At 37.7% G+C, this 14,709-nt stretch overlaps 1 protein-coding gene across 2 annotated transcripts in view; it reads left to right on the top strand.

Annotated features, from left to right (window-relative positions):
• The first annotated feature begins 1,449 nt into the window (after positions 1-1,449).
• LOC127430409 (RNA-binding protein 27-like) overlaps positions 1,450-14,709 on the top strand; it is a 31,956-nt gene continuing 18,696 nt past the window's right edge. The window contains exons 1-8 of one of the 2 annotated variants that reach the window (XM_051680141.1): positions 1,450-1,633; positions 2,235-2,353; positions 3,313-3,434; positions 6,929-7,008; positions 7,838-8,034; positions 8,769-9,071; positions 12,259-12,477; positions 14,327-14,482. In XM_051680141.1, the coding sequence (XP_051536101.1) occupies positions 1,575-1,633; positions 2,235-2,353; positions 3,313-3,434; positions 6,929-7,008; positions 7,838-8,034; positions 8,769-9,071; positions 12,259-12,477; positions 14,327-14,482 (1,255 nt within the window). In that variant the 5' untranslated portion in view covers positions 1,450-1,574. The remainder of the gene's footprint in view (positions 1,634-2,234; positions 2,354-3,312; positions 3,435-6,928; positions 7,009-7,837; positions 8,035-8,768; positions 9,072-12,258; positions 12,478-14,326; positions 14,483-14,709) is intronic. The other variant, XM_051680142.1, reaches the window with a different exon arrangement.

A 14,709-nucleotide genomic window follows, 5' to 3' on the forward strand; every position in this document is an offset into this window, starting at 1 on the left:
TTTCAATTATATGAGTGAAATATTTATCAAATCAATAACATACTGTATATTGAATCTCAAATCTTGAAGTAATTAGTAACTGAGGAGATTTAAAGATCAGTGAGTTGGTTCATTATAGACCATTAAAGGTGACCATTAAAGGTGCACTCAGTAACTTTTGTGTTTGTGTTATCTTGAGGTGCATCCTAAACCACACACTTTTGCACTATTCTAAGTCATTTTGTAATGTAAGTAGTGCGAGTGCTATGTTAACACTGAAAATGCAACAAAAAGAAATGTACTGGATGAATATGTTCATTATTTGAGGTACAAGTGTTGAACTGAGGTTGGCTAATGTGCTTAAGCTAGCAGCAATTTGAAATGTCACTTCTGTCAGCTGTTAACGGCAAATGCTTCTGTGTAGTAAAGTGTTCCATTTGGCCCTGTACTACAATTTCACTACATGAAAATTCATACACTACATGTCTGAGTGCATATTGTATATTGTAAGTGCATAGTGTATAGTGCGTCATTTGGGACACAGCTTTGGACTAACAGTAACATCTAATGGCATGGATGAGGCATCAATCAAAATCAATAGTTTTAAATTGTTGATGCCATTGAAGAAATTAACTATTCACAGTCAGCCAGGATCAATTTAATTAAAAAGAGAAAGTGTCCAATAACATGACGGTTACTAAGATTAAGCGAGTAATCATGGTCATGTGATCATAACATGGCAGCTTCCATGAGGGGACCCTCTCCATGTAAAATTAAACAGCTTTTTTTAGGGTTACTGATATGACTGGAGTCATCATCTCATGTGAGTGGTCATGATTTTATACACATGTTTCAAAATTATGATTCATTTCTTCAGAAGTAAAACTTTTTTAATTGGAACTAAATTACTGTGTGCACCTTTAACTTTGAAATGGTAAAAGCAAGCAGATTATGACAAAAAATGAACAGTATGAAAGAAAAATAAAACTTTAAAATAACCTTTAGAGAACATTCTAAATTCTTGTCAGGTTATAACACAAAAACCTCCCTGAAACGTTTTGGGAACGTTAGTTTATGGTTACAAAAACTAACTAACCAAAAAAAAAAAAAAAAAAAGATAGGAACCAGATGCTAACATTAGGGGAACTGTTTGCTGACTTGGTTTACTCTCGAAACACCAAACTGTATTTCAACTAAAAATAAAACCTGACAGATAAAACGGATGAATAAAAACGTATTTTTTTTTCATCTTTTTTTTTTTTTTTTAAAACCTCCGAACAAGGTTTGTTCCTTTACAGAAGTGCATTATGGAAAGCTCTTCACAATGCAAACCACTTCAAAGCTTCCATACTTCATTCATTATTGTACAATACGAGAAAAAAGGGATTAAATGATATGCAAATATAAGATTCAAGCAGCTTTGTGATTGGCCGCCACCGTTGCCCTTTGACATCTCCGCGTGACGCTACCATGAACCTCCAAGCCAGCAGCCCGTCCGACGTGCCAGTGTCTACAACAGGCCCAGTAAACGATGCTATTAGAAATCTTGCATAAACACCCAGCCGTTTATCAGTATTAATCACTTGCGCGTCAGGATGATTATAGAAAATGTTGACGCTCTGAAATCCTGGCTGGCTAAACTTCTTGAGCCCATGTAAGTGTTGAAATGAGTGACATTTGAACCAGCGCTGCTAACTTGCTAACACATTAGCTGGGCTTCAAACCATTTACATACACCGTCATTAGACCGTGATAACTTTTATTATGTATTTAAATGTGAGTTCAACTGTGTTATATTAATCTATAGGTCTGTTCGTTCAATAAATCAACAAACCACCCAGTTAGAAGACATGTAGCAGGAAGCTAAGCTAAGTGGCTCTGAGTGGTTGCTCATCAAAACAGTCTGATAGTTTTCAGAGACTGGGCCAAATTGGATCAGGACACAAGTTATTTTAGATTAAGCGTCTTGGCATGTAACCACAAAGTGCTCGGGCTGGGATCAAGAGACAGGCACTTTATTTTTGAAATCCCAATGTGTTTGCTGCACAAGCTGCCAACTTGTCAAGCATCTTGCACAGTGCATCATTGCAGAGCTCTTGCGAAAGCTGCAGCTAAACATGACAGAGACATCAGGCAGTGTATTATTGTTTTAATTGGACCTCTGGATCAATTCGCACCCATCTTTCGTGTCTTTTGCATGTCTGTGTCCCCATACACATGGAATGCATGTGACATAAACCTGTGATCTTTTGCAGATGTGATGCTGACCCAACTGCACTGGCAAACTACGTTGTGGCTTTAGTAAAGAAGGACAAACCAGAGAAAGAACTGAGAGCGTTGTGCGCAGATCAGTTGGACGTTTTCCTCCAGAAGGGTAATGGCATGCAGTTCACATTTTAGTTGTTTTATGTCCTTAAAGGGTCATGCTGTGTCAGCTCAACCAGCGGTTGACTGAAGAGCCACATGTGTCACTTATTCTTAATAGTAGCATTTTTTTGCACTCTTGAAAATTGAGATTTTTACCTTATTGTTTTAATGTGAATAAATAAAGTTAAATTGTAGGGGTTCTGGGTAGCTCAGCGAGTCAAGACGCTGACTGCCACCCTTGGAGTTGCGAGGTTGAATCCAGGGAGTGCTGAGTGTCTCCAGCCAGGTCTCCTAAGCAACCAAATTGGCCCGGTTGCTAGGGAGGGTAGAGTCACATGGGTTAACCTCCTCGTGGTCCCTATAATGTGGTTCTCGCTCTCGGTGGGGCGTGTGGTGAGTTGTGCGTGGATGCCTGCGGAGAACAGTGTGAGCCTCCACACACGCTACGTCTCCGTGGAAACGTGCTCAACAAGCCACGTGATGAGATGCGCAGATTGACGGTCTCAGACGCAGAGGCAACTGAAATTCGTCCTCCGTCACCCGGATTGAGGCGAGTCACTACGCCACCATGAGGATTTCAAATTAAAATTAAAAAAAAAAAACTGTCTACAACTGTAGACCTTTTTGTTGGACAAGAAAAACTAGCTTCATATCATGTGACCCGCATTTGATTTTCGAACATTAAAAATGAGTCCAATTTTACCATTTTCTGATGGAACCACACTGAGGGCCCCCTTTCTCTGGGATTCAACCACACAGGGTCCTAAAGATGAAAATACAAAAAGAAAACAATTTTAAGATGTCTTTAAAACTTCTGGGGTTATAGGCACTCCAACTTTGGAAAAACAACACAAGTATTTTTTTTCCCATTTTTGGACTCACACCATTGGCATATAATGAAGTCAACTGATTTTAGTAATAGACTCACATATTTGATTAATTGTTTTCTGTTTTTCACTTTCACAGAGACTACAGGGTTTGTGGATAAACTATTTGAATGTCTAGCCACCAAAAATTATTTGGGAAATCCACCTGCTAAAGAGGAGGTCAAAACCCCTTTAGTGCAGAAGATCGAGGAAAAGGAAGAGGTAAAATCAGTTCAGACAAGTTGATATGTCAGTTTTGTAAACTCTACCCAAAAATCATTAGAGTTTAACTAGTGTAAGAAATATAATTTTAATTGAATCTAGTGTCCTCCTTCATTCCCAAAGTTCCTAGTTGAAATTCATGAAACACGAGCAGAACAAATTTTTGTGTAAATCATTCACAAAGCCATTCTGACGTAAATTTTCGGATTATGAAAGTTTTTGTATTTTCAAAATGTTAGTTGGTACGAACAAAATTTACACCTGCTCCCAAACACGCGTAAAATGTTTAAGGCATCCGAAACGTTTTTTTTTTTTTCTTTCTGATAAACTGCCATGACTACATTTTGACAGAAGTTAAATAAAATAAGTAATGAAAAAATTAACTAATAATGAAATGAGTAAAATTAATCTTAAAAATAACAAATTAGTAAAAATGTGGTTTGTTGTTCTTTTTTATTTCTTTTTTTTTTTAAACCAGATTCTTATTTAAATTTTTTTTATGCTTGCATTTATTTTTTTATGCTTTATTAATTTTAGATCGTTTTTTCCAGCTGAAGTGCTTGGCAAGGGGTGAAAAGGAAAAATGCAGAGTTTGATTTTCTCTATAAAATAAATGCCGTCAGCCCTCTACATTGCGAGTAAATCACTCGTGTATGCGACTAAATGTTGTGCTGTGCGACTTAAGATTGGCTTGTAAACATTCTGATTTCACTCGCCAGTGATTGAGACCCTTTCACTTCATGATGTGTCTTGTTTGCGCACACTATGAAGGAAATGTTTTCCTTTACCTTATTTGGCTGCAGTGGATCCTGAAGTGTTGTGGATCACAGTGTCACCATCACTTTCGTTGAGCTGTGATATTCCATAGTTACAATTACATTACATTTAACAATAGTGTGACAAGGAGGAGGGCCGGGCCTTAACTACGCATGCCTGGCCCCCAATCGGGCTAATCGGCCGAGGAGAGGGATAAATGCAGCGGAACGCGGCAGTTCAGGAGAGAGAGAGCTACAGGCAGCTGCCCTATATGCGTTTATGTTTGTGTGTCTTTTTGTTTTCGTTTAAACATTATTTTGATGGTTCATCCGGTTCCCACCTCCTCCTTTCCATTGAACCCTGTTACAAATGTCAACTCTGATTTTGCATGGACTGTTTTCACAACATTCTCCATTTTACAGCATCTACAGACCGGTAACTTGTCTGTTGGAAGGAAGAGCATGTGGACTTGAATTTGTGAACTTGTATGATACATATTTTTACACACAAGTCAATACACGTAATGTGAGTAAAGTTAGGTTTGACTAGTTCCGTGCAATGTGTGTACAAAGACGAGATCGAAACACTCCGTTTTCATTCCATTATGTCTCTTTTAATTCCTTTCTGTTGTTTACAGTCAGGTCAGTTGTTCAAGAAGTAAAAATAAATTTCTCTCGTTAATGTGCGCTGCACTCATTCAATCATGAACACTTGCTCTGCCGGTTCTCTTATAGAGACAGTACCATTTTAGCACCTGTTATACCTATCAATGTAAATAGTTGTAAATCATACATTGCACATATACACCGATCAGCCACAGCATTAAAACCACCTGCCTAATATTGTGGAGGTCCCCCCCGTGCCACCAAAACAGCGCCAATCCACAGATCAGAATAGCATTCTGAGATGATATTCTTCTCACCACAATTGTACAGAGTGGTTTTCTGAGTTAACGTAGACTTTGTCAGTTTGAACCAGTCTGGCCATTCTCTGTTGACCTCTCTCATCAACAAGGCATTTCCGTCCACACAACTGCCACTCACTGGATGTTTTTTGTCTTTGGCACCATTTAGAGTAAACTCTAGAGACTGTTGTGCATGAAAATCCCAGGAGATCAGCAGTTACAGAAATACTCAAATCAGCCCATCTGGCACCAACAATCATCCATGCGATTATCTAATCAGCCAATCGTGTGGCAGCAGTGCAGTGCATAAAATCACGCAGATGCGGGTCAGGAGCTTCAGTTAATGTTCACATCAACCATCAGAATGGGGAAAAAAATGTGATCTCAGTGATTTAGACCGTGGCATGATTGTTGGTGCCAGACGGGCTGGTTTGAGTATTTCTGTAACTGCTGATCTCCTGGGATTTTCACACAGTTTGATATAGTAGCACTTAAATGTTACATGTGTAAGTATTTTCATTATTAGGTTCCAACCTTGTGAATATTTTGTTAAAAATGTGTATGAAATTTAAAACAGTGACAACACTTGTATCATTATTATAAATGCAATTTCATGACATCATATAAATTGATAGAATGTGAAATTTGTACATTTTTAAAAATCTAAAATGTGATTAAAATGATGAAAAGTAAAGTATATAATATAAAATATACACTCAAATATTATAGCATATAAAGTCATATATATTTGATGATGCACCTTCCCGTATTGCTATATATCATTTTAGTTGCGTTACGCTTACATGTTGTTAAAAGTCTGGCAAATAAAAGCAAAAATGTACTAGCCAATGCAGATTTCTTTTTCTCCAACGTGTCCGTAGAAGCGGCTGGCCCTCTAATGTGACTGGTTGGACAGTTTCTTCATTTGATATGAGCTCGATAATTTGATAAATGACGTTCAGTTATTAACGCATGGTCTATGTAAATGCTGTTAAACCTGTAAAAAAACATATCACAGGCAGGTGCGAACACAGTATTGTGAAAAAAAAAAATTAAATAAAGCCTAGCACGCTGTCGTGGCTTTCAAATCTTTATTAGCTTACAGCATTTTGGTCAAAGACCTTCTACAGGCATTTATTTCTCTGAAGATTCTTGCAGTGGAAGTATATCACTGTTACCATAATAATTAACCTGAGAAGTTTCACCATTGATTTTGGCGATGTGCTTGACTGAACCAGAATGTTAATGTTGGTGGACATCCTCTTGCTGGCGTGAACTGAATTTTTTTTTTTTTTTACAATAAAGCTTCATGTCAAAAATTTTTATTGACCTGCCTGACTATTTGATTCACACAAAAACTCTGATGGCAGCCAGAACATGTGATGACAGTAAGTTCCTCACTTTCTTTGTGATAACACCAGTCTGTTTGCTAAATCAATTTTTATTTTATTTGAATCCAGTTCATTTTAAACCCCTTTCATTACTGTTCCACACATCCCTGTTTGCATTTACTAGCGAGTCTGATGTCATCCTTATAGAATGTTTTCATGGGCGTGAATTATGATAATTGTGAATGAACTAATTTACGAATGTTTGGAATTCACTAATGTTCACTAACCCGTTTAACTAACAAATCTGGTGGGTGCGAAGCATTCGTGAATCCGGAGGAAATTTCTCAGGAAGGTCCATTTTATGCACAAAGTACTCAGAATTTAGTCATATATTTATGAAAGTTTCATGAGTGAGGCCCATTGAATCATATGCCATGCACAGGTTAGTTTCACTGGCCAAATACTTTTTGAGGCCACTGAATAATAGCATTTATTTTTTTCAGGCTAGTCCTGTTGAAGATGATCGGGAGAACAGAAGAAGAAGAAGCCCGTTAAGGAATCGTTCCGACTTCAACGAATCAAGGTTGGTCTCCTGCTGCTGCTTTTTTTATACTGTTTCTGTATTATTATATGTTCATTTGAGATAGTTCATATGTATTCTACACCTAGCAGAGTGTGAATCTTTCTACACATAGAACAAATTTTGTTTTTTGTTGTTTTGTGTGGGTATTTGCTGTTCTCTGTCTATCTATTTTTACTTTCTTTGTGTTGAGCTTTTTTTCTTTCTGTTAACCTTTGTAGTTTGTGTAGATCACCAATTTCTACGTCTACCATCAGATACCAAAGTTAATTAATAATAGAGCAAAATCGGGGGCCTGGGTATCTCAGCGAGTAAAGACGCTGACTACCACCCCTGGAGTCGCGAGTTCGAATCCAGGGCATGCTGAATGACTCCATCCAGGTCTCCTAAGCAACCAAATTGGCATGGTTGCTAGGGAGGGTAGAGTCACAAGGGGTAACCTCCTTGTGGTCACTATAATGTGGTTCGCTCTCGGTGGGGCGTGTGGCGAGTTGTGCGTGGATGCTGCAGAGAATAGCGTGAAGCCTCCACACGCACTGTGTCTCTGCGGTAACGCGCTCAACAAGCCATGTGATTATACGCATGGATTGACGGTCTCAGACGTGGAGGCAACTGAGATTCGTCCTCCGCCACCCAGATTGAGGCGAGTCACTACGCCACCATGAGGACTTAGAGCGCATTGGGAATTGGGCATTCCACATTGGGGAGAAAAAAATAAAATAAATAAATAATAGAGCAAAATCAGTAGAAATTTTAGGTCGAATTTAGGCGGTAGCAAAGCTGTCTAACATGAAAACTACTGTGCTGAGACTCTCAATGTGTATTGCTTCAGGGCTAGAGATGACCGCAGGAGAGATGATCGTAAGCGGCGGGAGTTGGACCGTCACGGGAAGAGCGGAGAGTCGTACCGGGAGCGACATGAGCGGCGGGGTGGGAGCTCACGGGGGCGGAGCTACAGTCGCAGCAGGAGTCGCAGTCGCAGCAACAGCCGTGGAAAGAGTCGAGAGAGAGAGCACAATCAGAGAAGAGGTGACGACTGGATCCAGTCTGATTCCGAATTTTGATTTGATTCAATTCCAATTATTTTTTTTCAATCTGTAAACGTTAAAATACTCACTGTTTTAAAAGTACAGCCACAAGATGTTAACTATGAGTGTAAACCTGAGTGTACTAAAATTGCTCACTTACCTTTTCTGTGTCAAATTATATTCAATTTTACAAGTTTGTTGCCATGATGACATAACGCAGTGAACCCTAAAACTTTAAAGCGACTTTTTAAATGGTTTATCAACTTTACAGCTCAAATAACACATGAGTTTTAACAGAATAATTAATGTAAGTGCTTTTATAAAATTAAAACTTTACCTTTCTGCCATCTAAACCACCTAAAAATTGGCTCAATTCACTTCCATTGTAAATGCCTCAGTGTAAATGCCTAAGCTCTTTTTTTATTTATTTATTTTTATTCGTTTGTGGTAATCAGCATTATCCCACAAATGCTGTCGATTGAGCTTGTATTGAACCCAGAATAATCCTTTAGAATTCAGAAAAAAATATAAGAATTTAGAATAAAATAGATTTTATTAGGCTACTGATGAGACTGGATTCTTCTTCTTATGTGAGTGTACATAGTTTAAACTATATAACTATGGTTTAAAATATTTCAGAAGTTCAGTTTATTCCTTTTTGTTAAAAAAAAAAAAAAAATGTTTGAGGAAAAAAAAAATACTTGGTGCACCTTCAAATGTACTTCATTTCAACAGAGCACAGATCCAAATTCGAGCAGGAGCGGAAGGACGCGGAGCCCTACAACCCTTCCTCTGCTCACATGGGTAACCCACACCACCAGCAGTCTCATCCACCTCCCCTGCTCCCTCTGCCCCTACCCCAGCACCAGTTCCCCTCCTCGGGGAGTCCCGCCATCCCCAAAGCCGTAACCGTGGTAGCACCGGCTCACCTGCCTGACAGCACCTCAGAGAGCTGGTCCACGTACTTCAGCAACCACACAGACGGCAAGACGTTCAATAAGAGCAGTGCACCCAAACACCGCTGCAGAGACTACGACGGTAAGAATTGTTGCATTACAATTATATATTTTTTTTTGATAATTTTGATTAGCAGGGAAGCTTATTAATTTGGCTTTTGCTTTTTATCAGGTTTGTTTTTGGAAAAAGGTTTGCATGTTGTAGAACTTCGATACAAATGAGATTAGTAGACACAAAATATAAAAGCAAATGGCAACAAATGATGCTTGAATTTTTGTCAGAACTAGCTTCACTTATTGGAGCCATTTTTGCAATGACTTCCAATTGATTGGTGTCAAGATGATTTTTAGTGGATGAATGAAGTCAGTTCCCCTCAAGTTCATACAGGTGTCTTAGTAACCTCAGGTGCAGAGTCAGAAAATACATTTTCCTTTAAGGGCAATATATGCCACCTGCATTTGTTTTTCAGGGGCATTTTTTACCTTTTGAGGGCTTTTTTCACTGAGATCCTTTCATGCCAAATACTTCTAATTAATTTCAGTTTAAATAATTAAAAATACATACTCAGTTTGAAAAATAAGCTGTTACCAATAAAATTACATCAACATCAACTATCCAATAATATGCATAACTAGGTGTCAGATAGAATATTGAGAACTATGTCAAAAGTTACATTTTTGTGACTTTTTCCCTATTTCATTTTTGACCCTGCTATGGTGTAGTTATCACATTAATTATAGACATGTTCTGTTTCAAACCTAATAAACTTATTTTTGTGAAGTGCTTTTCTGGACATTTTATATATTTTACCCATCAGGGTGTCTGTTTCTAATGCATTACTAATAACTTTGGCATAATGGTGCTAAATTGGCAGTGTTTATATTTACCACCCTGTCTCCCTTGAGCCGGGGTATTTTTCCACACTAGTGGGAGTTTGAGGAAATGTCCACAGGGACGAATGAGGAATGGATGGTTAGCTTGATTGTGTAATGATCACACTAAAAAGCTTTGAATTGTCATGCTGGGTAGCTCATCAGTGCTTAAGACTGATATATGTAAACTATGCCAATGATATAATTCATTTGTAAATACTAGGGATGCGAGTATATTGTAGTTTCATTATTCGGTTCGACATACGACATGAGGTTCACTATTCGATATAATCTCTATTCGTTATAACAACACATAGATGGCAAAGTATCACAGAGGGTTTATTTTTATTTATTATTATTTTTTAGAAAAATGTTTGAGCAAAATGCAATTTCTAATTTCTAATCAGAATAAAGTTCTCTAATACACGATATACTGTAAATTCTCATTAAGAGTAGTGCCCCATGAAATCTGTTTGATCTGCTTAATGACTAAATGTAAATGAAAACAGAACAATAACTTTTTATCATACCATTGCATTATTTTTATCAAACGAAGTGCTTGTAGATCCTCACAGCACATTCCAAAACACAGTATTGTTATTTTTTTGTCAAATACAGTGCTGCACAGCAGAGCATCACAATAGTAATGAAAGCATTGATGAAAACCTTTATTTAGTACAGCACTCTTGCTTGTGAGATATTGCTTAGCCTAAATGTAATTATTATTATTATTACTAGTAGTAGTAGTATTTATTAATACTGCATCGATTATTAAATTTTAATAAACAGTAGTAATATATGCCTGTCGCAATTTCTTCAATTTCACTTGTCTACTTACATTGAGCTTTTATTTTGGCAGAAAACCAAATGAAGCACTTTTAGTTTTTATGTTTTTGATGACAGCTCACTTCCGGATAAGCAGTTTGCTACATGGATTAATGTGCTTATTAAACCAAAAGGCTGTGATTTAATTATATAAATATACAGTATAGTCTTCATGTGCTGTGCGCTTCACAGTTAATAAGTGCTCTGCTCTTTGTCATCTACACACACACACACACACACACACACACACACACACAGAACGTGCGTGATATGATGCGGAGTTACCATTGTTCAGTTTGTCATACACAAGAAAATATCACAAACAAATAAAACCTTCAAGAATAGATGGCTACATTTTGGCTGAACAAGTGCAGGACCAGCCATATGACTGAATAGAACATCTATAAAAAAATTTTAACTCTATAATATGTAAGGGTACGATTTTATGGTTTTACATAACTTACAGATAGTCTGTGTCTTGTTACCTGTGAGTTGTTTTCGTAATAGTTTGCGTTCTCTTGCAATAGATTAGCATTCCCACACAATAAGTTTCACGCTCCCTCGCAATAATTTTAGCGTTCCCTCGCAATAAATTTTGCGTTCCCTCGCAATAATTTTAGCGTTTCCTATATTTTTGGGTTTGTGATATTTCGAAATTCGATATATCGTCCCATCCCTAGTAAATACAGTATTTATTAGAGGTCGACCGATGGTGGATTTTGCAGATACCGATAACTAAGATTGTGGAAAAGGCAGATAACCAATTAATCTGTTTATGGTCTTAAATCAATTTATAGAATGTTACAAGATTTCTTAGTCTTTCCTTACCATGATTGGCACAGATATAGAGTTCAAGATGAATGAACTTACTTGAAGTACTTGTGCTAAAGGGAAAGTTCACCCCAAAATGTAAATTCACACTTATGATGTTCCAAACCTATGAAGCTCCTTAGAGGACAGGGCAGGATTTTTTTTTCAGAAGTAGTTTTGCGTGCCCTCGCAGTAAGTTTTGCGTTCCTCGCAGTAAGTTTTGCGTTCCCTCGCAATAAATTTACCATGGTTTTACTACAGTAACCATATTTTTAACCATGGTATTCATAGTGAAACCATAGTAATAATAGAGGAAAACGAAAACTATGGTAATAAAAATCATAACTTTGTATTTATTGTAATTTTACTATACAAATGCCATAGTTTAACTTATTTTACTTATACACACAAAACTTATTGTGACGCCACACAAACTATTGCGAGGGAACCCAAAACTTATTGCGAGGGAACCCAAAACTTATTGCGAGGGAACGCATACTATTGCGAGAGAATGCAAAATTATTTCAGAAAAAAATTCCCACCCTGTCTTCTAAGGGGCTCTGTACAAACCCTTTTTTCCTCTGTGCTGAGGTTTTTCAGGCAGATTGACAACCTAAGCCACCATTTACTTTCATTATGTTGAAAAAAGATGCAATAAAAGAGTGACTGTGGCTAACTTTTTTAACAAAGACTTTTTATCTGACTTCGCTTAAGATTTAATGTTACTTTGAAATATTTTGTCTGTTGCTGTTTCTGAGCAGAGAAAGGATTTTGTATTCGAGGTGACCTCTGTCCCTTTGACCACGGTAATGACCCCCTGATCGTGGATGACGTCACCCTTCCTACAATGATCCCGTTTCCGCCCCCACCATGCCAGCCACGGATGCCCATGCCGCCCATGACTGAACCACCTCCGGGCATGCGCATGCCCCTGCCCCCTCACGGGCAGCCCCCGCCTCCGGGCATCTACCCCATGCCAGGTGAGTGCAATTTTGATTTCAGCATGTTAATCTAACACCTCTTGTATTCTGAAGCAGAGCAGAAGCAGTGCGTATTTTTTCCAGCGTCCATGTTAACGGGTAGGTTTTCACATCGGAAGCAGAAACAGCCCGACAGAAGTATCCCAGAAGCAGCACTGCTCCGATCTTTTCGGCGCAGAGTCAATTTTTGCTGCGCTGTGCATGCTGAATTAAAATGATAGTGCGCTGTTGATGGACATCATGAAGATGAGTTGACATGAAAAAATATTAATTGACAGATGAAGCATATGTTTGTAGTCTGGTGAGTTTTTGTATGATTTAGAGCACATGGGAAAATTCTTCAGATGGAATAATTTTTCAAAGTACTAAGAGATTCTTGTAAATTTTTCAGTCCAAATGTATACTCTCAATCGTTATGTTGATGATATAATTTGTAAAAAAAAAAAAAAAAGTAAGGTGATGTAACGTTTTTGTTAAATATGTTCTACTATCACAGTTTATTGTTAATTGACATCTATAAGTAAGCCATTCGTGGGTTTACCTTTCTAGCTCAACCTATAACATGAGTTGAGGCGTGGCTACTTGTTCAGCCGGGCGAATAAGAACATCTATGGCAGACGTGTACAGATGAAAAGAAATGTAGCTTTGCCAAAACGTAATGACTTGCTAAAAGACACAGAGACAGAGAACAGAGTGAATATTGGCAGTGCATGTACAAGATGAAGGAATTTTTTGGATTCGATGGAGATGCTGAACTTGCTGATTTGCTTCTCGAAAGGTAAGCTACACTCAAGTTAGCGCATTACTGTCGAGGTTCAAATTAATTCATAAGATACTCGGAATATGTATCGTTACGCTTACTAGCCACCAGAAGAACCATCCTACATCATGTGGTGGATCCCCCACACACCCAGCTGCCGTTCAAACCGGCGATGTTATCAGATGACACGATTCCTCTGCCACGCTTTCTGTCCGGTGTCTATATGTTATAGTGGTCTTGTTTAATATGACATTAAATGTTTATCTCCTTTTATTTAGTATGGCCTATTTGTTCATAGGGAATCAGAGTGCGCGAAAGGGCATGATGTAGGGCTGTCATGATTATGAAATCTGGCTAACGATTAATTGTCAAACGAATAGTTGCAATTATGACGATTAATTGACTCTTTTAGGGCTTTTACGATTAATTGTCATATAAATTGTCATATGTGTGCTTCACACACCGTAAGAAGTTATTTTCACATATTTAACTTCAAATATATAAAATAATAAAGTAGGGATATATGAATTCCTTTAAACTTTTATAATACTTCACCTTTAAATAGTTTTTACTAGTGGTAATCATCAAATCAAATGTATATTAATGTATACAAATATTATTTCTATTTAAAAAGTAGCTAAATCCAGATTATGCTTGAAAATAGTAATTTAAAAGTTTTAAATGTCATTACACATGACTTATTGAGCTTTACCTATAATGATAGTTCACCCAAAAATGACATTTCTCTCATTTTCTCACTTATGTTGTTGTTTCATGGTGCACAAAAGCTGATGTTGGGCAGAATATTAGCCTCAGTCAGCATTCACTTACATTGCATCTTATTTCCATACAATGAACATGAATGGTGACTAAGGTGAGCATTCTGCCAAACATCTCCTTTTGTGTTGCGTGGAAGAGTAATGACAGAATTTTTCCCCTTTATTTATTTTTTTTTTTTGTGAACTGTCCCTTTAAATCTCTTTAACTTTATGTATGTCCTCGAGTGCAAGAATCAAACTTTTTATCATGACAACGAGTGTACTAACTGTAGTGTTTAGCATGCTTCAGTGTACTGTTGTCTTGTTTTAGGACCTCTTCTAATCCCAGCCACTGGGATAGACACTCCTCACTCCAGATCCAGCACATCCTCTCCTTTGGCCCTGCCTGGAGTGGGACCTCCACCTCCTCCTTCCTCTTCTTCCTCCTCTTCTGCTTCTCTTCACCCTCAATACACTTTGTCTGAATGTAAGACTGCCACTGTGCTTTTCTTCTCTTTGTCATGAGCAGTGGTGTTTCTACAACTGACACTGTGTGTTTTAAAGTGTATGTATTCTGAAGACATACTTTAACATTTACAATGCAAAATTTCAAGGAAAAAAAAAAGACTACAAAAGTGTAAAATATGGCCCCTTTAATAAACCTGTGAACTCCTGTGTAAATTTAGAGAAGAGTTTATTCACTTTAGTGAATGT

This window comes from Myxocyprinus asiaticus, chromosome 40 (genome assembly GCF_019703515.2).
Source record: "Myxocyprinus asiaticus isolate MX2 ecotype Aquarium Trade chromosome 40, UBuf_Myxa_2, whole genome shotgun sequence".
NCBI lineage: Eukaryota > Metazoa > Chordata > Actinopteri > Cypriniformes > Catostomidae > Myxocyprinus > Myxocyprinus asiaticus.